Raw genomic sequence first — 22030 nt, forward strand, 5'->3', positions numbered from 1 at the left:
ATCTGTCTGTCTGCTCATCTTCCTTCAACCTGCCCTTGTCTCTTAGTATCTATCTGTCTGTCTGCTCATCTCCCTTCATCCTGCCCTTGTCTCTTAGTATCTATCTGTCTGTCTGCTCATCTCCCTTCATCCTGCCCTTGTCTCTTAGTATCTATCTGTCTGTCTGCTCATCTCCCTTCAACCCTGCCCTTGGCTCTTAGTATCAATCTGTCTGTCTGCTCATCTCCCTTCAACCCTGCCCTTGGCTCTTAGTATCAATCTGTCTGTCTGCTCATCTTCCTTCAACCCTGCCCTTGTCTCTTAGTATCTATCTGTCTGTCTGCTCATCTCCCTTCATCCTGCCCTTGTCTCTTAGTATCTATCTGTCTGTCTGCTCATCTTCCTTCAACCCTGCTCTTGGCTTTTAGTATCTATCTGTCTGTCTGCTCATCTCCCTTCAACCCTGCTCTTGGCTTTTAGTATCTATCTGTCTGTCTGTCTGCCCATCTCCCTTCATCCTGCCCTTGTCTCTTAGTATCTATCTGTCTGTCTGCTCATCTTCCTTCAACCTGCCCTTGGCTCTTAGTATCTATCTGTCTGTCTGCTCATCTTCCTTCAACCTGCCCTTGTCTCTTAGTATCTATCTGTCTGTCTGCTCATCTTCCTTCAACCTGCCCTTGTCTCTTAGTATCTATCTGTCTGTCTGCTCATCTTCCTTCAACCTGCCCTTGTCTCTTAGTATCTATCTGTCTGTCTGCCCATCTCCCTTCATCCTGCCCTTGTCTCTTAGTATCTATCTGTCTGTCTGCTCATCTTCCTTCAACCTGCCCTTGGCTCTTAGTATCTATCTGTCTGTCTGCTCATCTTCCTTCATCCTGCCCTTGTCTCTTAGTATCTATCTGTCTGTCTGCTCATCTCCCTTCATCCTGCCCTTGTCTCTTAGTATCTATCTGTCTGTCTGCTCATCTTCCTTCAACCTGCCCTTGGCTCTTAGTATCTATCTGTCTGTCTGCTCATCTTCCTTCAACCTGCCCTTGTCTCTTAGTATCTATCTGTCTGTCTGCTCATCTCCCTTCAACCCTGCCCTTGGCTCTTAGTATCTATCTGTCTGTCTGCTCATCTTCCTTCAACCCTGCTCTTGGCTCTTAGTATCTATCTGTCTGTCTGCTCATCTTCCTTCAACCTGCCCTTGTCTCTTAGTATCTATCTGTCTGTCTGCTCATCTTCCTTCAACCTGCCCTTGTCTCTTAGTATCTATCTGTCTGTCTGCTCATCTTCCTTCATCCTGCCCTTGTCTCTTAGTATCTATCTGTCTGTCTGCTCATCTTCCTTCAACCTGCCCTTGTCTCTTAGTATCTATCTGTCTGTCTGCTCATCTCCCTTCATCCTGCCCTTGTCTCTTAGTATCTATCTGTCTGTCTGCTCATCTTCCTTCAACCTGCCCTTGTCTCTTAGTATCTATCTGTCTGTCTGCTCATCTTCCTTCAACCTGCCCTTGTCTCTTAGTATCTATCTGTCTGTCTGCTCATCTTCCTTCAACCCTGCTCTTGGCTTTTAGTATATATCTGTCTTTGTGCTAATGTTTTTCTATCAAACCATCAGAGTGATGCCATCAACCTCCCTTCTCCCATCCTCCTCCCTCATCCCATCCTCGTCCCTCCTCCCATCCTCCTCCCTCCTCCCATCATCCTCCCTCCTCCCATCCTCCTCCCTCCTCCCATCATCCTTCCTCTTCCCATCCTCCTCCCTCCTCCCATCATCCTCCCTCTTCCCATCCTCCTCCCTCCTCCCATCCTCCTCCCTCCTCCCATCATCTTCCCTCTTCCCATCCTCCTCCCTCCTCCCATCAACCTCCCTTCTCCCATCATCCGCCCTCCTCCCATCATCCTCCCTCCTCCCATCATCCTCCCTCCTCCCATCATCATCCTCCCTCCTCCCATCCTCCTCCCTCCTCCCATCCTCCTCCCATCATCCTCCCTCCTCCCATCCTCCTCCCTCCTCCCATCCTCCTCCCTCCTCCCATCATCTTCCCTCCTCCCATCCTCCTCCCTCCTCCCATCCTCCTCCCTCCTCCCATCCTCCTCCCTTCTCCCATCCTCCTCCCTCCTCCCATCATCCTCCCTCCTCCTTCCATGTCTCTGTCTTTCTCCATCCCATCTTGCATTGCTGCCAGCTGTAGCAGTCTGCCATGTGCTCCTGATGTCTCTTCCGTCCTCCACCCCTCACCCTCCTTCAAAGAGTCGGTGCTAAATCACTCCTGTGGATAGAAACCTTCTTGTGGATCCTGACTTCTCTGCAACTAAGTGAAACATGATGTACTTTGTCCCTGGATGGAATCCAGAATATACTTCAGCTAGATCATCAGACAAACCTTCACATTTAATGTTGATAGGTGACATTTGTGCTGCATTTAGTCTCTTTTCTGTCAACACTGAAGTTCCTGATTGACAGACATTGCTTTGCATTCTGTAAACACTCACCCCTTTCTTGTTGCCTCATGCCCCCCTATCTTCCTACTCTTTTACCCCCTTGCCCTCTATCTCCCCCTGCAGGCCTGACGACGTACTGTGGCGGCGCTCCCACGACGCCAGCGTCCTCCTCCACTGCGTCCTGTGGCCCATGGTGAGCCTGCTGGTGGGTACCCTCATTGTCCTTCTCACCGTGTGCGCCCGCAGCCTGGCTGTGCGCGCCGAGGCCATCCAAAAGAGGAAGTGCTCGTACGAGCCGGCAGGCAACTCAGAGCAGGGCAAGACGCCGCCCAACACCAACACCGCCTCCTTCCGGACCCTGCCGATGTTCGCTGTCCCTGTCCGACGCAGAGACCGGGAACAGGAACACTAGATGGATGGATTGATAGATTGATGATGACTGTGGTCTCAGTGGTGGATGTTGTGTGATGAGGACCTCATAGAAGCGGGGAATGTTTGAACTTCCCTATTATGACTGTTCTGAACACTCTCATTCCGGTGGACTGGACTCGAGGCTCATGCACAAGAAATGCTTGTCTGTCTTGTCTATGTGTGTTTGTCTACTTGTGTAAGAGCCATTTTGTCAGTTCAACTCTCAGCTGGTGAGGGCCTTTTCTAATGCTCTGTGTATTACAGTGCGTTGGTTATGTCTATGACTAAGCAAAAATCCCAAAAGGACAATGCCGCTTTCTGTCACTGGTCATGTTTTGGACAGGTCTGTGTTACGTGTTGAGCCTCTGTGTCTCTGTGCTGATTGTAATGTTGTTTGTGTTTACTTCACTAGCCGAGCTCGGTCTCAAAGTTCAGAGTTCACTGACATACAAACAGGAAATGTCTGTTACCTTTGAACTCTCTTTAAATAGACTCTTCATTACAAACCCCTGGTCGTATGAAAGGAGGGATCGTGAGGGCTACCCGGCCAGGACCACCTGAGAAGAATCTTCAACACCAGTTACACAAAATGCCAGTGCTTTGTTCAGAGAGAATGCGGTGAAAGGAATTCTGGGAGAGTCCTTCTAATCTCTGGGATGACAGAGCCAGTAGCAGACCTTGGTCTGATCACCCCCAGCATGATGTACGGTCTTCTTCTCTAGGTGGTATTAGGAAGTGTTTAAATGCCTATCTCACTGTTACTGTTCTTTAACACCCCGGGCCACGATTTAAACAAATCGCAACAATGTGTATATTACTTTTAAAGGCATATTACGGTTTGTTTTAATCCGGTTCCCCCTCTCTCTCCTCTCTGTACCACCTGCCTTTTACTAAACCTGTTTCTAACAAGGCTTCTTTAAGGCATCTGTCCAACTACAGCCAACCCAACTGCCATGGATGGAATATGTCTGTCCAACTACAGCCAACCCAACCGCCATGGACGGAATATGTCTGTTGTTCATTTTCAGTTGGTTGCCGCAGGACATGTTTGAACCTATTTGGTCCCGATTCAATATGTAGACTGGGCCACGGACAGCTGGTCTGGGTTCAATATGTAGACTGGGCCACGGACAGCTGGTCTGGGTTCAATATGTAGACTGGGCCACGGACAGCTGGTCTGGGTTCAATATGTAGACTGGGCCACGGACAGCTGGTCTGGGTTCAATATGTAGACTGGGCCACGGACAGTTGGTCTGGGTTCAATATGTAGACTGGGCCACGGACAGCTGGTCTGGGTTCAATATGTAGACTGGGCCACGGAGAGTTGGTCTGGGTTCAATATGTAGACTGGGCCACGGACAGTTGGTCCCGATTCAATATGTAGACTGGACCACGGACAGCTGGTCTGGGTTCAATATGTAGACTGGGCCACGGAGAGTTGGTCTGGGTTCAATATGTAGACTGGGCCATGGACAGTTGGTCTGGGTTTAATATGTAGACTGGGCCACGGACAGTTGGTCTGGGTTCGGGACAAAACCTGGGATATATAGTTTGTCTGTGGTTGGATAGATGTGCAGATGCCTTGACTGTAGCAACTTCCTCTGCAGTCTGTCTTCTGCCTTACCTTCTGTCAGTTTGTGGTTTTAGTTTTTTTCACGATGCAAATTGAATGTGTTTTCTTACCACAGTAGCAGACTTTTGCATCGTTTTGAATAGTTTGTCGTCCGTATGAGTTACCGCTCTCCAATTGGTTTGAATAGTTTGTTGTCCGTATGAGTTACCGCTCTCCGATTGGTTTGAATAGTTTGTCGTCCGTATGAGTTACCGCTCTCCGATTGGTTTGAATAGTTTGTCGTCCGTTTGTGTTACCGCTCTCCGATTGGTTTGAATAGTTTGTAGTCCGTTTGTGTTACCGCTCTCCGATTGGTTTGAATAGTTTGTCGTCCGTTTGTGTTACCGCTCTCCGATTGGTTTGAATAGTTTGTCGTCCGTTTGTGTTACCGCTCTCCGATTGGTTTGAATAGTTTGTCGTCCGTTTGTGTTGCCGCTCTCAGATTGGTTTGAATAGTTTGTTGTCCGTTTGTGTTACCGCTCTCCGATTGGTTTGAATAGTTTGTCGTCCGTATGAGTTACCGCTCTCCGATTGGTTTGAATAGTTTGTCGTCCGTTTGTGTTACCGCTCTCCGATTGGTTTGAGTAGTTTGTAGTCCGTTTGTGTTACCGCTCTCCAATTGGTTTGAGTAGTTTGTAGTCCGTATGAGTTACCGCTCTCCGATTGGTTTGAATAGTTTGTTGTCCGTATGAGTTACCGCTTTCTGATTGGTTTGAATAGTTTGTCGCCCGTTTGTGTTACCGCTCTCCGATTGGTTTGAATAGTTTGTCGTCCGTTTGTGTTACCGCTCTCCGATTGGTTTGAACAGTTAGTACATCCAGTTCGTGTTTTCCATCCGATTGGATAAGAGAAGAATGTGATCTGACTACAAATCGTTACACCTACCTACCCTGCTCCAAGAAAAGGTTTGCTCTCGACTGCGTTAAATCGGACGTACAGGAGTATTCACTTGTGCATTTTCTACAACAGAAGTAGCTCAGACATTGTTGTCCTTGGCTAAAAGAGGAATGATATTTCATACATAAAGCCATATGCTGAACATGTGATTGCAGTAAGAGGCAGCTCCAGGGGAGGTTATGTCCTCTTACAATAGGAGCTGTAACAGTAGTACTAAACTAATATATTTTGTGTTGGAAAGAGAATGTTTTTTTATAAAGCCAATCCATTTAAAACGCCTGCTGCATAATGATGAGTAATAGTGCCTGATAGATATCTTTAATAAAAAGAATAAGAGTTATTGTCTTAGTTATTACTGCACCATATTCTTCTTCTTTCATTAATACATCTTCTTCGGGATCGGTGTCCCTTCCACGGGACGGTTGAGCTAACGTACTGTAGGCTAATGCGATTAGCATGAGGTTGTAAGTAACAAGAACATTTCCCAGGACATAGACATATCTGATATGGGCAGAAAGCTTACATTCTTGGTAATCTAACTGCACTGTCCAAATGTATAGTAGCTATTACAGTGAAAGAATACCATGCTATTGTTTGAGGAGAGTGCACAATTTTGAAGATGAAAAGTTATTAATAAACAAATTAGGCACATTTGGGCAGTCTTGATACAACATTTTGAACAGTGGTTCAAATGGTTCATTGGATCAGTCTAAAACCTTGCACATGCACTGCTGCCATCTAGTGGCCAAAATCCAAATCGCACCTGGGCTGGAATAATACATTATGGCCTTTCTCTTGTATTTCAAATATGATGGTACAAAAAAAGTACATAAGAAAGGTTGTTTTTTTCTTTGTATTATCTTTTACCAGATCTATTGTGTTATATTCTCCTACATTCCTTTCACATTTCCACAAACTTTAAAGTGTTTCCTTTCAAATGCTACCAAGAATATGCATATCCTTGCTTCAGGGCCAGAGCTACAGGAAGTTATATTTGGGTATGAGTCATTTTAGACGAAAATTGAAAAAAAGGGGCGGATCCTTAAGAAGATCATTTCAACTATAACATTAACTTTATAACTGCACTCCATTCTTTCAGAAAACCATTGTAAGTAACCGGATTCACAGATTTACTGATGATTTGACCTGGTTACAGGTGAATGACAGATGTTTGTGTTATGATGGTGTCTCACCTGGTTACAGGTGAATGGCAGATGTTTGTGTTATGATGGTGTCTCACCTGGTTACAGGTGAATGACAGATGGTTGTGTTATGATGGTGTCTCACCTGGTTATAGGTGAATGACAGATGGTTGTGTTATGATGGTGTATCACCTGGTTATAGGTGAATGGCAGATGTTTGTGTTATGATAGCGTCTCACCTGGTTACAGGTGAATGGCAGATCTTTGTGTTATAATGGTGTCTCACCTGGTTATAGGTGAATGGCAGATCTTTGTGTTATAATGGTGTCTCACCTGGTTATAGGTGAATGGCAGATGTTTGTGTTATAATGGCGTCTCACCTGGTTACAGGTGAATGGCAGATGTTTGTGTTATGATGGTGTCTCACCTGGTTACAGGTGAATGACAGATGTTTGTGTTATGATGGTGTCTCACCTGGTTACAGGTGAATGACAGATGTTTGTGTTATGATGGCTTCTCACTCTCTACCTCATCAGCCTTGTCCTCTTCTTATTGTTGTTAGTCTCCAGATAGGAGAGCAGTTTCCATTAATTATGCATGTATTTAATGGAGGTTACCATGACAGCCAGGCTTATCACAGAGAAAAGGACATTAGTTATTCTTAGAGGCTCTATGGTTGAGTCTCAAATGGCCCCCTATTCCCTATGGGCCCTGGTCAATAGTAGTGCACCCTATTCCCTATGGGCCATGGTCAATAGTAGTGCACCCTATTCCCTATGGGCCCTGGTCAATAGTAGTGCACCCTATTCCCTATGGGCCCTGGTCAATAGTAGTGCACCCTATTCCCTATGGGCCCTGGTCAATAGTAGTGCACCCTATTCCCTATGGGCCCTGGTCAATAGTAGTGCACCCTATTCGCTATGGGCCCTGGTCAATAGTAGTGCACCCTATTCCCAATGGGCCCTGGTCAATAGTAGTGCACCTTATTCCTTATGTGCCCTGGTCAATAGTAGTTTCACCCTATTCCCTATGGTTCCTGGTCAATAGTAGTGCACTATATGAGGGAAGGGTTGCCATTTGGGAAGCACACTACAGATGTAGGATCTTAATTTGATCACAATTTTGTTGCTGAGAATTGTCCTGCACAGCAGGAAATGCAAACTTAGTGTATTTTAGGTTTTAAAAGTATTCTAAAGTTTGTAATTTACACTTTTAAAAATGTCAGATTTGATTTGCCCCCAACAAAAAATATCAATGAATTATCCAATTATCCAAAAGTGTTCTCCTTTAAAGATGACTTCTGTCTACCATGTGTAGCTTTGCTAGACCTTACGCTGCTGCCCAATAAACTTCTGCACCCGGTACACAGCACCCGGTACACAGCACCCGGTACACAGCACAGGTATACAGATTTTGGATCTTAATTTGAGACAGTTTGCTACAGCAGCAAAAGAATCCTGGAGCCACAGGAAATGTGAAGTCTTATTAATTATAATCCACGTAATAATTCACATTTCCTGTCACTGCAGGATTCATTTCCTGCTGTAGACAGAAGAACACACAAATGAAGAATAGCTTAGATTGCTTCTAAATGTAAAATGTTTCCTTCTGTCTAGATATTTTATTTCTTCAGTCTCCAGGAGACGGAGGGATGGAGGGATCGATAAAAGAAAAACAATCAGACCTTTTAGAAGGGGGAATGAGAGCAGGACAGATCAAGTTTACAACTGAGGCTTGGTACCAGAGGTGTTTTTGATGAACTCTCTGCAGAGTGTTTTATTGGGCTGACCTTTATATCTCCCTCCCTTCCCCAACCACTAGACAAGTCAAGTGTTGTTCTCCAACCACTAGACAAGTCAAGTTTTGTTCCACAACCACTAGACAAGTCAAGTGTTGTTCCCCAACCACTAGTGTTGTTCTCCAACTACTAGACAAGTCAAGTGTTGTTCCCCAACCACTAGACAAGTCAAGTGTTGTTCCCCAACCACTAGACAAGTCAAGTGTTGTTCCCCAACCACTAGACAAGTCAAGTGTTGTTCTCCAACTACTAGACAAGTCAAGTGTTGTTCCCCAACCACTAGACAAGTCAAGTGTTGTTCCCCAACCACTAGACAAGTCAAGTGTTGTTCCCCAACCACTAGACAGTCAAGTGTTGTTCCCCAACCACTAGACAAGTCAGGTGTTGTTCCCCAACCACTAGACAAGTTAAGTGTTGTTCCCCAACCACTAGACAAGTCAAGTGTTGTTCCCCAACCACTAGACAAGTCAAGTGTTGTTCCACAACCACTAGACAAGTCAAGTGTTGTTCCCCAACCACTAGACAGTCAAGTGTTGTTCCCCAACTACTAGACAGTCAAGTGTTGTTCCCCAACCACTAGACAAGTCAAGTGTTGTTCCCCAACTACTAGACAAGTCAAGTGTTGTTCCCCAACCACTAGACAGTCAAGTGTTGTTCCACAACTACTAGACAAGTCAAGTGTTGTTCCCCAACCACTAGACAAGTCAAGTGTTGTTCTCCAACTACTAGACAAGTCAAGTGTTGTTCCCCAACCACTAGACAAGTCAAGTGTTGTTCCCCAACCACTAGACAAGTCAAGTGTTGTTCCCCAACCACTAGACAGTCAAGTGTTGTTCCCCAACCACTAGACAAGTCAAGTGTTGTTCCCCAACCACTAGACAAGTCAAGTGTTGTTCCCCAACTACTATACAGTCAAGTGTTGTTCCCCAACCACTAGACAAGTCAAGTGTTGTTCCCCAACCACTAGACAAGTCAAGTGTTGTTCTCCAACTACTAGACAAGTCAAGTGTTGTTCTCCAACCACTAGACAAGTCAAGTGTTGTTCTCCAACCACTAGACAAGTCAAGTGTTGTTCCCCAACCACTATACAAGTCAAGTGTTGTTCTCCAACCACTAGACAAGTCAAGTGTTGTTCCCCAACCACTAGACAAGTCAAGTGTTGTTCCCCAACCACTAGACAAGTCAAGTGTTGTTCCCCAACCACTAGACAAGTCAAGTGTTGTTCTCCAACTACTAGACAAGTCAAGTGTTGTTCCCCAACCACTAGACAAGTCAAGTGTTGTTCCCCAACCACTAGACAAGTCAAGTGTTGTTCCCCAACTACTAGACAAGTCAAGTGTTGTTCCCCAACCACTGGACAGTCAAGTGTTGTTCAAGAAAGCTTCAGAGAATGAAAAGAGAATTAACTTCACAGAATGAGAAGAGAATTACCTTCACAGAATGAGAAGAGAATTACCTTCACAGAATGAGAAGAGAATTAGAATTACCTTCACAGAATGAGAAGAGAATTACCTTCAGAGAATGAGAAGAGAATTACCTTCACAGAATGAGAAGAGAATTACCTTCACAGAATGAGAAGAGAATTACCTTCACAGAATGAGAAGAGAATTACCTTCACAGATTGAGAAGGTTAAAAGAAAGGACTCCCAGACAGACATTATATTTTATTAGACTCTGACCTTGAACCCTTACATACCTTTACACATCTATTTAAATCCATGTAATTATCAAATTAATACCAAAGGTAAAGAGGACCTGTCAGGTAACCGTTTCAGTTTGTCAAAATATGGGAGTTCACATGTTCACATCTATAACCCTATTCCTCATTCCAACCTTTAAAACGCAGTGCCTCAATTCATCAAATGAAATAAATCTCATACAAAATAGAGATTAGAGATTAAATGGTACTAATACCTCCCTCAATTCTATCAGCGGTAGACTGGGGCAGAGAGGGAGGTGGAAATATGCATAAAACGCCACCGTAATCCACGTTGGAAATACCTTGTTCTGACAAACGGGATTAAGGGATGTAGGTTTGGCTCAGAGAGGATAGGGAGCGTGTGCATGCATTCATGTCCCGAGGCCTAGTGAATCCATTTACATTTCTGTTAGGTTGTTTCCACACTTCACTATATTTACCTGTATGGAGGTCAAAGGTTATACAGGCCTCTAAATAACCACTGCCAGGTATCCTGATTATGGAGGTCAAAGGTTATACAGGCCTCTAAATAACCACTGCCAGGTATCCTGATTATGGAGGTCAAAGGTTATACAGGCCTCTAAATAACCACTACCAGGTATCCTGATTATAGAGGTCAAAGGTTCTACAGGCCTCTAAATAACCACTACCAGGTATCCTGATTATGGAGGTCAAAGGTTATACAGGCCTCTAAATAACCACTACCAGGTATCCTGATTGAGGTCAAAGGTTCTACAGGCCTCTAATTAACCGCTACCAGGCATCCTGATTATAGAGGTCAAAGGTTATACAGGCCTCTAAATAACCACTACCAGGTATCCTGATTATAGAGTTCAAAGGTTATACAGGCCTCTAAATAACCACTGCCAGGTATCCTGATTATGGAGGTCAAAGGTTATACAGGCCTCTAAATAACTACTACCAGGTATCCTGATTATAGAGGTCAAAGGTTATACAGGCCTCTAAATAACCACTACCAGGTATCCTGATTATAGAGGTCAAAGGTTATACAGGCCTCTAAATAAATACTACCAGGTATCCTGATTATGGAGGTCAAAGGTTCTACCGACCTCTAAATAACCACTACCAGGTATCCTGATTATGGAGGTCAAAGGTTATACAGGCCTCTAAATAACCACTGCCAGGTATCCTGATTATGGAGGTCAAAGGTTCTACCGACCTCTAAATAACCACTACCAGGTATCCTGATTATGGAGGTCAAAGGCTCTACAGGCCTCTAAATGACCACTGACAGGTATCCTTCTGGGTGGAATTGAAGTCGGAAAAGGAAAAGAGAGAGAATGACTAGAGAGAGAGAGAGAGAGACAGAGAGAGAAGAGGAAGAGAGAGAGAATAGGAAAAGAGAGAGAGAGAGAGAGAAATAGAGAAAAGAAGATCAAGAGAAGCGAGAGAGAGAGGAGAGAGAATAGGAAAAGAGAGAGACAGAAATAGAGAAAAGAAGAGCAAGAGAGAGGAGAGAGAGAGAGAAATAGAGAAAAGAAGAGCAAGAGAGAGAGGAGAGAGAGAGGAGAGAGAGAATAGGAAAAGAGCGAGAAGAGGAAAAGAAAGGGAGAGCGAGAGAATAGGAAGAGAGAGAATAGGAAGAGAGAGAATAGGAAGAGAGAGAATAGGAAGAGAGAGAATAGGAAGAGAGAGAGAGAATAGGAAGAGAGATAATAGGAAGAGAGAGAATAGGAAGAGAGAGAATAGGAAGAGAGAGAATAGGAAGAGAGAGAATAGGAAGAGAGAGAGAGAGAATAGGAAGAGAGAGAATAGGAAGAGAGAGAATAGGAAGAGAGAGAATAGGAAGAGAGAGAGAGAATATGAAGAGAGAGAATAGGAAGAGAGAGAATAGGAAGAGAGAGAATAGGAAGAGAGAGAATAGGAAGAGAGAGAGAGAATAGGAAGAGAGAGAGAGAGAATAGGAAGAGAGAGAATAGGAAGAGAGAGAATAGGAAGAGAGAGAATAGGAAGAGAGAGAATAGGAAGAGAGAGAGAGAATAGGAAGAGAGAGAATAGGAAGAGAGAGAATAGGAAGAGAGAGAATAGAAAGAGAGATAGAGAATAGAAAGAGAGAGAGAGAATAGGAAGAGAGAGAGAGAATAGGAAGATAGAGAATAGGAAGAGAGAGAATAGGAAGAGAGAGAATAGAAAGAAAGAGAGAGAATAGAAAGAGAGAGAGAGAATAGGAAGAGAGAGAGAGAATAGAAAGAGAGAGAGAGCCCCTTGACAGGTGTGGAAGTGAAAGCACCGGGACCCATAGGGCTCTGGTCAAAAGTATTTCATTGCTGTATATAGGTACTGCTGTGCTATTTGGGACGCAGATGTAGAGTGGGAAGAGGACCAAGACAGATCTTTAAAAAATAAAATAATGAAATTGTAGAATGCATCGTCATTACATTGTCTGTGTAGGGTCAGCTTGTATCAGCGGTGTCAGGTGGCCTCGAGGTTAGAGGTTAGAGCGTTGGGGCAGTAACAGTCGCCGGTTCGAAATCCAGAGCCAACAAGATGAAAAGTCTATCGTTGTGCAGAGGGGCACTTAACCCCCACCCAACCGGTCCAGGGACACTGGAAAATGGTGGACCATGGCTCTGACCTGAACTCTCTGTGGGTGTCTCAGGGGGAGTTGGGGTATGCAAGAAACAGCCATCCCTCCCCACACTCAGTCACAAATCCACACCAGGTTGAAGCCAGTGTATTGGAGTGTGTGTGAACGACATCACACATACACACGTGATGGTGCACTTCAATCACACAGTACTTTTCTGGGATCAAGGGCTCTATTCAAACTGTAAAAGTCAAGCGTTATAGAAAGGACATTTCTGATTGAGCTGACAGAGGCTTCAGAAAGTATTCACACCCCTTGACTTTTTCCACATTTTATTGTGTTACCGCCTGAATTTAAAATGGATTACATTTCTATTTTGTTTCACAGACCTAAACACAAGACCCCATAATGTCAAAGAGAAATTATGTTTTTAGACATTTTTGGGGCCCCTCTACACACAGAGCTGTCTTAGAGAGGGCCCCTGTACACACAGAGCTGTCTTAGAGAGGTCCCCTCTACACACAGAGCTGTCCTAGAGAGGGCCCCTCTACACAGAGAGCTGTCTTAGATAGGGCCCCTCTACACACAGAGCTGTCCTAGAGAGGGCCCCTCCACACACAGAGCTGTCCTAGAGAGGGCCCCTCTACACACAGAGCTGTCTTAGAGAGGGCCCCTCTACACACATAACTGTCTTAGAGAGGGCCCCTCTACACACAGAGCTGTCTTAGAGAGGGCCCCTCTACACACAGAGCTGTCCTAGAGAGGGCCCCTCCACACACAGAGCAGCTCTAAGGTTCTCACTGACAGATTCAGGGTAATGCCTTCTGTAAGATCAGTGCAGGTTACCCAGGCACACAGTCCTACCAGGATATATTCAGTCCTACCAGGATATTCAGTCCTACCAGGATATATTCAGTGCTACCAGGATATATTCAGTCCTATCAGGATATATTCAGTCCTACCAGGATATATTCAGTCCTACCAGCATATATTAAGTCCTACCAGGATATATTCAGTCCTACCAGCATATATTCAGTCCTACCAGGCACACAGTCCTACCAGGATATTCATTCCTACCAGGATATATTCAGTCCTACCAGCACACAGTCCTACTAGGATATTCAGTCCTACCATGATATTTAATCCTACCAGGATATTCAGTCCTACCAGGATATTCAGTCCTACCAGGATATTAATCCTACCAGGATATTCAGTCCTACCAGGATATTCAGTCCTACCAGGATATTTAATCCTACCAGGATATTCAGTCCTACCAGGATATTCAGTCCTACCAGGATATTTAATCCTACCAGGATATTCAGTCCTACCAGGATATTTAATCCTACCAGGATATTTAATCCTACCAGGATATTTAATCCTACCAGGATATTTAATCCTACCAGGATATTCAGTCCTACCAGGATATTTAATCCTACCAGGATATTTAATCCTACCAGGATATTCAGTCCTACCAGGATATTCAGTCCTACCAGGATATTTAATCCTACCAGGATATTCAGTCCTACCAGGATATTTAATCCTACCAGGATATTCAGTCCTACCAGGATATTCAGTCCTACCAGGATATTCAGTCCTACCAGGATATTTAATCCTACCAGGATATTTAATCCTACCAGGATATTTAATCCTACCAGGATATTCAGTCCTACCAGGATATTCAGTCCTACCAGGATATTTAATCCTACCAGGATATTTAATCCTACCAGGATATTCAGTCCTACCAGGATATTCAGTCCTACCAGGATATTTAATCCTACCAGGATATTTAATCCTACCAGGATATTTAATCCTACCAGGATATTCAGTCCTACCAGGATATTTAATCCTACCAGGATATTTAATCCTACCAGGATATTCAGTCCTACCAGGATATTCAGTCCTACCAGGATATTCAGTCCTACCAGGATATTTAATCCTACCAGGATATTTAATCCTACCAGGATATTCAGTCCTACCAGGATATTCAGTCCTACCAGGATATTTAATCCTACCAGGATATTCAGTCCTACCAGGATATTCAGTCCTACCAGGATATTCAGTCCTACCAGGATATTTAATCCTACCAGGATATTTAAATCCTACCAGGATATTTTGTCCTACCAGGATATTCAGTCCTACCAGGATATTTAATCCTACCAGGATATTCAGTCCTACCAGGATATTCAGTCCTACCAGGATATTTAATCCTACCAGGATATTTAGTCCTACCAGGATATTCAGTCCTACCAGGATATTTAATCCTACCAGGATATTCAGTCCTACCAGGATATTTAATCCTACCAGGATATATAATCCTACCAGGATATTTAATCCTACCAGGATATTTAATCCCAGCATGCTGACTCTATCCTCTCTAAACGGTGTTAAGTAAAATAACGTCATGCACATCATTTCCAAGCAGGCAAAACTACAGTTGGGAATTTATATATTTTTGCAAACAAAATGTTTATAGTGCATTATGTGGAATATCTCATTCAAAATGTCCACTAGATGTATCTATATTCTTATTTTATTATACATGATTAGCATATTTAACATGGTTGCATATTCTCTGTATTATTAATGTGATCATATATTCAAAACAATGTTTAGCTTTTTTTTTAACTTACATACATAACACATAGCTTATCATATCAACCAATACACATGGATAAACATGGGGTACAAAACCAGGCACATTTACAACATAACATTGTTTACATTCGTTCACATTGATCCAGTGCAAACACAATACGACAGAGAAGCACAGCTCCTTCCCTGTAGGTATAGGTCACGTGACAGTTGTTGTGTTGTGACACCTCTGGTATTCACGATATGTTAACGCAATCAAATATACACTCTATACCAGTATAGTCAGACAGACTAGTGTCCTGTCCAGGGAGTGTACTAGTACATTAATATATACCAGTATAGTCAGACAGACTAGTGTCTTGTCCAGGGGGTGTACTAGTACATTAATATATACCAGTATAGTCAGACAGACTAGTGTCCTGTCCAGGGGGTGTACTAGTATAGTAATATATACCAGTACAGTCAGACAGACTAGTGTCCTGTCCAGGGGTAGTACTAGTACATTAAGTTGCCTCACTCTTCAGAAACAGGAGACAGGCTCCTGCCCTTTGGTTCGCTCTGGCTTGGACAAGGGGGTGTACTAGTACATTAAGTTGCCTCACTCTTCAGAAACAGGAGACAGGCTCCTGCCCTTTGGTTCACTCTGGCTTGGACAAGGGGGTGTACTAGTACATTAAGTTGCCTCACTCTTCAGAAACAGGAGGCAGGCTCCTGTCCTTTGGTTCACTCTGGCTTGGACAAGGCTTTCTTATTTTGCCAGTATGCTCACAGAGTAAGACACTGCTCTAGAGAGATACTACTATGATCACTCTATGGTTCTGTGCTCCAAATGGCACCCTATTCCCTACATATTACACTACTTTTAACCACAGCCCTATGGGCTCTGGTCAATAGTAGTGCACTATATAGGGAATAGGGTGCCTTACCTTTTGGGACGCCTGCCTACATCAGTGATTAATTAATACAACCTTAGTTCTCCAGAGGGATGAACGGTTCATAGTTAACTATGTGCTGAACGTAATGAGTTGGCAGATTACCTCATCGTATTAACAAGAGACCGGAAACAGAGTTGGAAACCAATTAGGAACATGTATCAACACCTTTCTCCTCCATTGCCAGCAGTATGATTATGAAGAAACAAACAAATGAAAAGAAAATAAACAACATAATTCTCTACTTTTAAATGAAAGGGAACATTCTAGGCTAGGGAACATTCTAGGCTAGGGAACATACTAGGCTAGGGAACATTCTAGGCTAGGGAATACAATAGGCTAGGAAACATACTAGGCTAGGTAACATTCTAGGCTAGGGAATACAATTAGGCTAGCGAACATACTAGGCTAGGTAACATTCTAGGCTACGGAACATTCTAGGCTAGGGAACATTCTAGGCTAGGGAACATTCTAGGCTAGGGAACATTCCAGGCTAGGGAACATTCTAGGCTAGGGAACATTCTAGACTAGGGAACATTCTAGACTAGGGAACATTCTAGACTAGGGAACATTCTAGGCTAAGGAACATTCTAGACTAGGGGACATTTTCCAGATGCACAACCATCCCATAGGTCATGTGGAATTATACCAACTGTAAAAGACACATACTGTAAATGGTACATACTGTAAATGATACCTACTGTAAATGATACATACTGTAAATGGTACATACTGTAAATGGTACATACTGTAAATGATACCTACTGTAAATGATACATACTGTAAATGGTACATACTGTAAATGATACCTACTGTAAATGATACATACTGTAAATGATACCTACTGTAAATGGTACATACTGTAAATGATACATACTGTAAATGATACATACTGTAAATTATACATACTGTAAATGGTACATACTGTAAATTATACATACGGCAGGCTTACACCATGACTTCTCTGTTAAAGACAGTTAATTCCTCTGATTTGCCTCCAACACCTCTGCCCCTCCTCTCCTTGTCTCTTTCTAAAGGCCTGGGTTAGAAGGTTTCCCCTGCAGGTCAACTGTTGGTTGGTGAGCGAGGTAGTAGAGATGTTACAGGGAAACAGAAACGCTGGGAGAATATTCATCAGGTAGCTAAGCGCGTCACATAAAGTTTTAGCTGCTGTATGGGCACCAGCCATTCTCTGGTGAAACCCAGAGGGATGTGTTCCAGAGGGTCATTGGGGATCTAACAACGTGTTAGTTTGACAGGAGGGAAGGGGATTGATATAGATTTCTGTAATGAAAAACTTTTGAGGAATCTACAGTGGAGCTTAATGCCACACTATTAGATCCACTCAACTCCCAGCAGGCAGGAGAACAGATGGAGAGAGTTGATGTTTCTGTACTCTATTATCTGGAGACAATCTCTTTATGATATGACCTTTAGGCTTATAGGGGAGGACAGGGGTGAGAGGGTCAAGCCTGAGAGACTGGTGCGCTACTCTACATAATACTGTATACATTGCCTTACTTGCTGTGTGGGGTCAATTGGTGCAAAAGCAATGACGAGCACCGGCATTTTTTTGTGAAGAGGGGAATTGGACTAAACAGGAAATGCAATATTCCTGCTACTGGGAGGAGTTAGAATGTGTTCCATCTGATACTACTGGGAGGAGTCAGAATGTGTTCCATCTGATACTACTGGGAGGAGTCAGAATGTGTTCCATCTGATACTACTGGGAGGAGTCAGAATGTGTTCCATCTGATACTACTGGGAGGAGTCAGAATGTGTTCCATCTGATACTACTGGGAGGAGTCAGAATGTATTCCATCTGATACTACTGGGAGGAGTCAGAATGTGTTCCATCTGATACTACTGGGAGGAGTCAGAATGTGTTCCATCTGATACTACTGGGAGGAGTCAGAATGTGTTCCATCTGATACTACTGGGAGGAGTCAGAATGTGTTCCATCTGATACTACTGGGAGGAGTCAGAATGTGTTCCATCTGATACTACTGGGAGGAGTCAGAATGTGTTCCATCTGATACTACTGGGAGGAGTCAGAATGTGTTCCATCTGATACTACTGGGAGGAGTCAGAATGTGTTCCATCTGATACTACTGGGAGGAGTCAGAATGTGTTCCATCTGATACTACTGGGAGGAGTCAGAATGTGTTCCATCTGATACTACTGGGAGGAGTCCGAATGTGTTCCATCTGATACTACTGGGAGGAGTCAGAACCCTGAAAATGATCATCTTAGTATATGTTTTTTAAAGCTAGTATTTTTTTATGTTTAAATTGAACAACAAAGTTCAAATAAATGTGTGATTTTTGTATATAGAGTAGAAACACTAACATAATAGGAGCCATTGGAGAGAAGATTCAATCTGAACGTACTATTTATATGTAGATACAGATTGATTTTGAAATACTAACGTAGTGAGAGCTACTGAAGATCTGCATTGTCTTCAGTAACAATGGGACGAATGCCAACCAACACTGTTTCTTCTGTGGCTCGGTCTGTTTCCGTGGCTCGGGGCTCAGAGAAGCTCAGACAGAGAAATGCCACGTCCCAAAACCTGCAGTCTGGAAAGGTCAGTGTCTTGGCCACTACAGACCTCTCACAGGGTCAGGATGTTGACATTTTATTCAATTCTCTCACTTTATCCCCAGGATCTCAGCAGGATTTGGCCAGTATTGCTTATTGTGTGAAGTTTCTTCAGTTGTTTTTTTTTAGTTTAGTCCAACTTCTAGACCTTCTCCTGTGTAGGTCAGGAAGCTGGCCAGCCCAGATTCAGTTGAAGAGATCTCCCGCTCAGTTCAACACACGACATAGAAAGATCACTGTTCGTATTGTTCACAGACACATCCATCAGCCTAGTTTCATGCAAAAGGATGATCAGAAATGCAACATCATGTTTTGAAGAAGGTAATGTACAAAACCCGTACAGTCTCTCTCATGAACACTCCCTCCATCTTGGTTCGAGAGACCACGGAGAAAAGGTTACCACCTCTTTCCGGAAACAACCGAAAACAAGATGGCGTTTGTTTTCCAGTGGAGTTTTCCCTTTGCCCTAGAAAACATAGGTAGCTGAGATGGCATACAAACTATATGCTGTTCCCTCCTCCAGGCTCTACTGTACAATCTCAATGGTACACACACACACACACACACACACAACATGAACTGACGCCATGTTTAAAGATAAGAGGACTATTCACAACACAACCAACTGTACAGACGGTCTGCTACTTTATACAAGGATCTAGACAGCATTGTGATGAGCTACTCTCAAGACAGCTAGCTGTCTGTCTGTCTGCTCCGGGTTCATTATTTTTTTCAACTACAAACCAGCAACTACGATTTAGAACATATTATACAGGAAGGTCTTTGTACCCAAATGGCACCCTATTCCCTATATAGTGCACAACTTTTGATTAGGGCCCATAGAGAATAGGGTGCCATTTGGGATGCAGTGAAGGTTTCTTCAGGGAAGGTTTTCAGGCATTCAGGCCTTGTCATAATAATGCTGTGTGATGTAGGGAAGGTTTTTAGGCATTCAGGCCTTGTCATAATAATGCTTTGTGATGTAGGGAAGGTTTTCAGGCATTCAGGCCTTGTCATAATAATGCTGTGTGATGTAGGGAAGGTTTTCAGGCATTCAGGCCTTGTCATAATAATGCTGTGTGATGTAGGGAAGGTTTTCAGGCATTCAGGCCTTGTCATAATAATGCTGTGTGATGTAGGGAAGGTTTTCAGGCATTCAGGCCTTGTCATAATAATGCTGTGTGATGCAGGGAAGCTACGCCTCATAGAATCCCATTCATTGCTTCGCCTGATAGCTTTTCATTCATCTTTTTTTTCTGTTTCTGTTGAAGAAGAATCATTATATCTACATTTTATATCAGTTCCTTTTGTCTTTTTCATCAGACATTATTAATATTGAAATAACATGAGTTTAGGGAATAATGTTTCTTTGAAGAGCTTTACAATTAGGTGCAAAACAATATAATCATATCTCATTGAATGCAACCTAAGATTCAGCTATTAGTGGACGAAACGCCAATGTTTCCAGACGTCAATCTGCTCCATTTTAAATAGACATCCTGAGAGGTTGAACCAACAGTGTATCAAAAATAAATAGCTATACCCCCCCCCCACACACTCTATAGTGCTTTAGTTGTGACAGAATGGCTGTCTGGTGGTATTGAACAGATTCTTCCCTGGTTTTCCTTCTCACTCAGCTGTGTGGAGAGGAACCCAGACTGTCGTTAGTTAGCGTCCCGTGTACACAAAATCTGAAGAGAGTAAGACAAACAAAGGCACATTTAGTCAAATATTATGTCAAAAACACACGTGTGCTAAATGTACCCTTCCTTATGATTACGGCCTTCAGACGGTTTAGGGGATTATCGTTTTAGCGACTCAAAATGGAACTGTGATTAAAGACATAGAGTTAGACATACTAGAATGGGATATTGCCATCAAGTCTATGTTCTCTGGTGGGGGGACCAGCTGCCACGTTGGCTTTGTCCGTTCCTGTCATGGTAATTCTATTGGTAGGCTTACAGCCGTCTGTCCGTTCCAGTCATGGTAATTCTATTGGTAGGCTTACAGCCGTCTGTCCGTTCCAGTCATGGTAATTCTATTGGTAGACCTATATCTATAGTCTGGATATATAGTCCTGGTATGGTGGTATAGTCTTACCATGGTAGTAGTCTGGATATATAGTCTTGGTACAGTCTTACCATGGTAGCAGACTGGATATATAGTCTTGGTATGGTGGTGTAGTCTTACCATGGTAGTAGTCTGGATATATAGTCTTGGTATGGTGGTATAGTCTTACCATGGTAGTAGCCTGGATATATAGTCTTGGTAATGTGGTATAGTCTTACCATGGTAATAGTCTGGATATATAGTCTTGGTATAGTCTTACCATGGTAGTAGTCTGGATATATAGTCTTGGTAATGTGGTATAGTCTTACCATGGTAATAGTCTGGATATATAGTATTGGTATGGGGGTATAGTCTTACCATGGTAGTAGTCTGGATATATAGTCTTGGTATAGTCTTACCATGGTAGTAGTCTGGATATATAGTATTGGTATGGTGGTATAGTCCTACCATGGTAGTAGTCTGGATATATAGTCTTGGTATGGTGGTAAAGTCCTACCATGGTAGTAGTCTGGATATATAGTCTTGGTATGGTGGTAAAGTCCTACCATGGTAGTAGTCTGGATATATAGTCTTGGTATAGTCTTACCATGGTAATAGTCTGGATATATAGTCTTGGTATGGTGGTATAGTCTAACCATGGTAGTAGTCTGGATATATAGTCTTGGTATAGTCTTACCATGGTAGTAGTCTGGATATATAGTCTTGGTATGGTGGTACAGTCCTACCATGGTAGTAGTCTGGATATATAGTCTTGGTATGGTGGTGTAGTCTTACCACGGTAGTAGTCTGGATATATAGTCTTGGTATGTTGGTATAGTCTTACCACGGTAGTAGTCTGGATATATAGTCTTGGTATGTTGGTATAGTCTTACCACGGTAGTAGTCTGGGTTGAAGTTCTCATAGATGGGGTAGAGAGGGTTCTCCTGCTCACTACGGAGCTTCCTGGCTCTCAGGACATCTCGAACACACTGGTGGAGGAAGGAGTACTGGTACTGTGGGGAGGACAGCATTCACATCAATATCAGCAATACTACTGTTCATCTACTGTGGGGAGGACAGCATTCACATCAATATCACCAATACTACTGTTAATCTGCTGTGGGGAGAACAGCATTCACACCAATACTACTGTTCATCTACTGTGGGGAGGACAGCATTCACATCAATATCACCAATACTACTGTTCATCTGCTGTGGGGAGGACAGCATTCACATCAATACTACTGTTCATCTGCTGTGGGGAGGACAGCATTCACACCAATACTACTGTTCATCTACTGTGGGGAGGACAGCATTCACATCAATACTATTGTTCATCT

The 22030-nt window shown here is 43.3% G+C and overlaps 2 protein-coding genes across 2 annotated transcripts in view; one reads left to right on the forward strand and one right to left on the reverse strand.

The window, feature by feature from the left end:
* LOC110536528 (calcium-activated potassium channel subunit beta-4-like) overlaps window positions 1-5668 on the forward strand; it is an 80885-nt gene extending 75217 nt beyond the window's left edge. The window contains exon 3 of the mRNA XM_036956586.2: window positions 2532-5668. Coding sequence (XP_036812481.1) covers window positions 2532-2820 — 289 coding nt within the window. The 3' untranslated portion in view covers window positions 2821-5668. The remainder of the gene's footprint in view (window positions 1-2531) is intronic.
* Window positions 5669-20004: 14336 nt separating this feature from the next.
* ptprb (protein tyrosine phosphatase receptor type b) overlaps window positions 20005-22030 on the reverse strand; it is a 97389-nt gene continuing 95363 nt past the window's right edge. The window contains exons 31-32 of the mRNA XM_090201279.1: window positions 21583-21703; window positions 20005-20331 (exon numbers count right to left, since the gene is read on the reverse strand). Coding sequence (XP_090057405.1) covers window positions 20309-20331; window positions 21583-21703 — 144 coding nt within the window. The 3' untranslated portion in view covers window positions 20005-20308. The remainder of the gene's footprint in view (window positions 20332-21582; window positions 21704-22030) is intronic.

Source organism: Oncorhynchus mykiss, chromosome 15 (genome assembly GCF_057628025.1).
Source record: "Oncorhynchus mykiss isolate SJ-2025 chromosome 15, ASM5762802v1, whole genome shotgun sequence".
Taxonomy (NCBI): domain Eukaryota; kingdom Metazoa; phylum Chordata; class Actinopteri; order Salmoniformes; family Salmonidae; genus Oncorhynchus; species Oncorhynchus mykiss.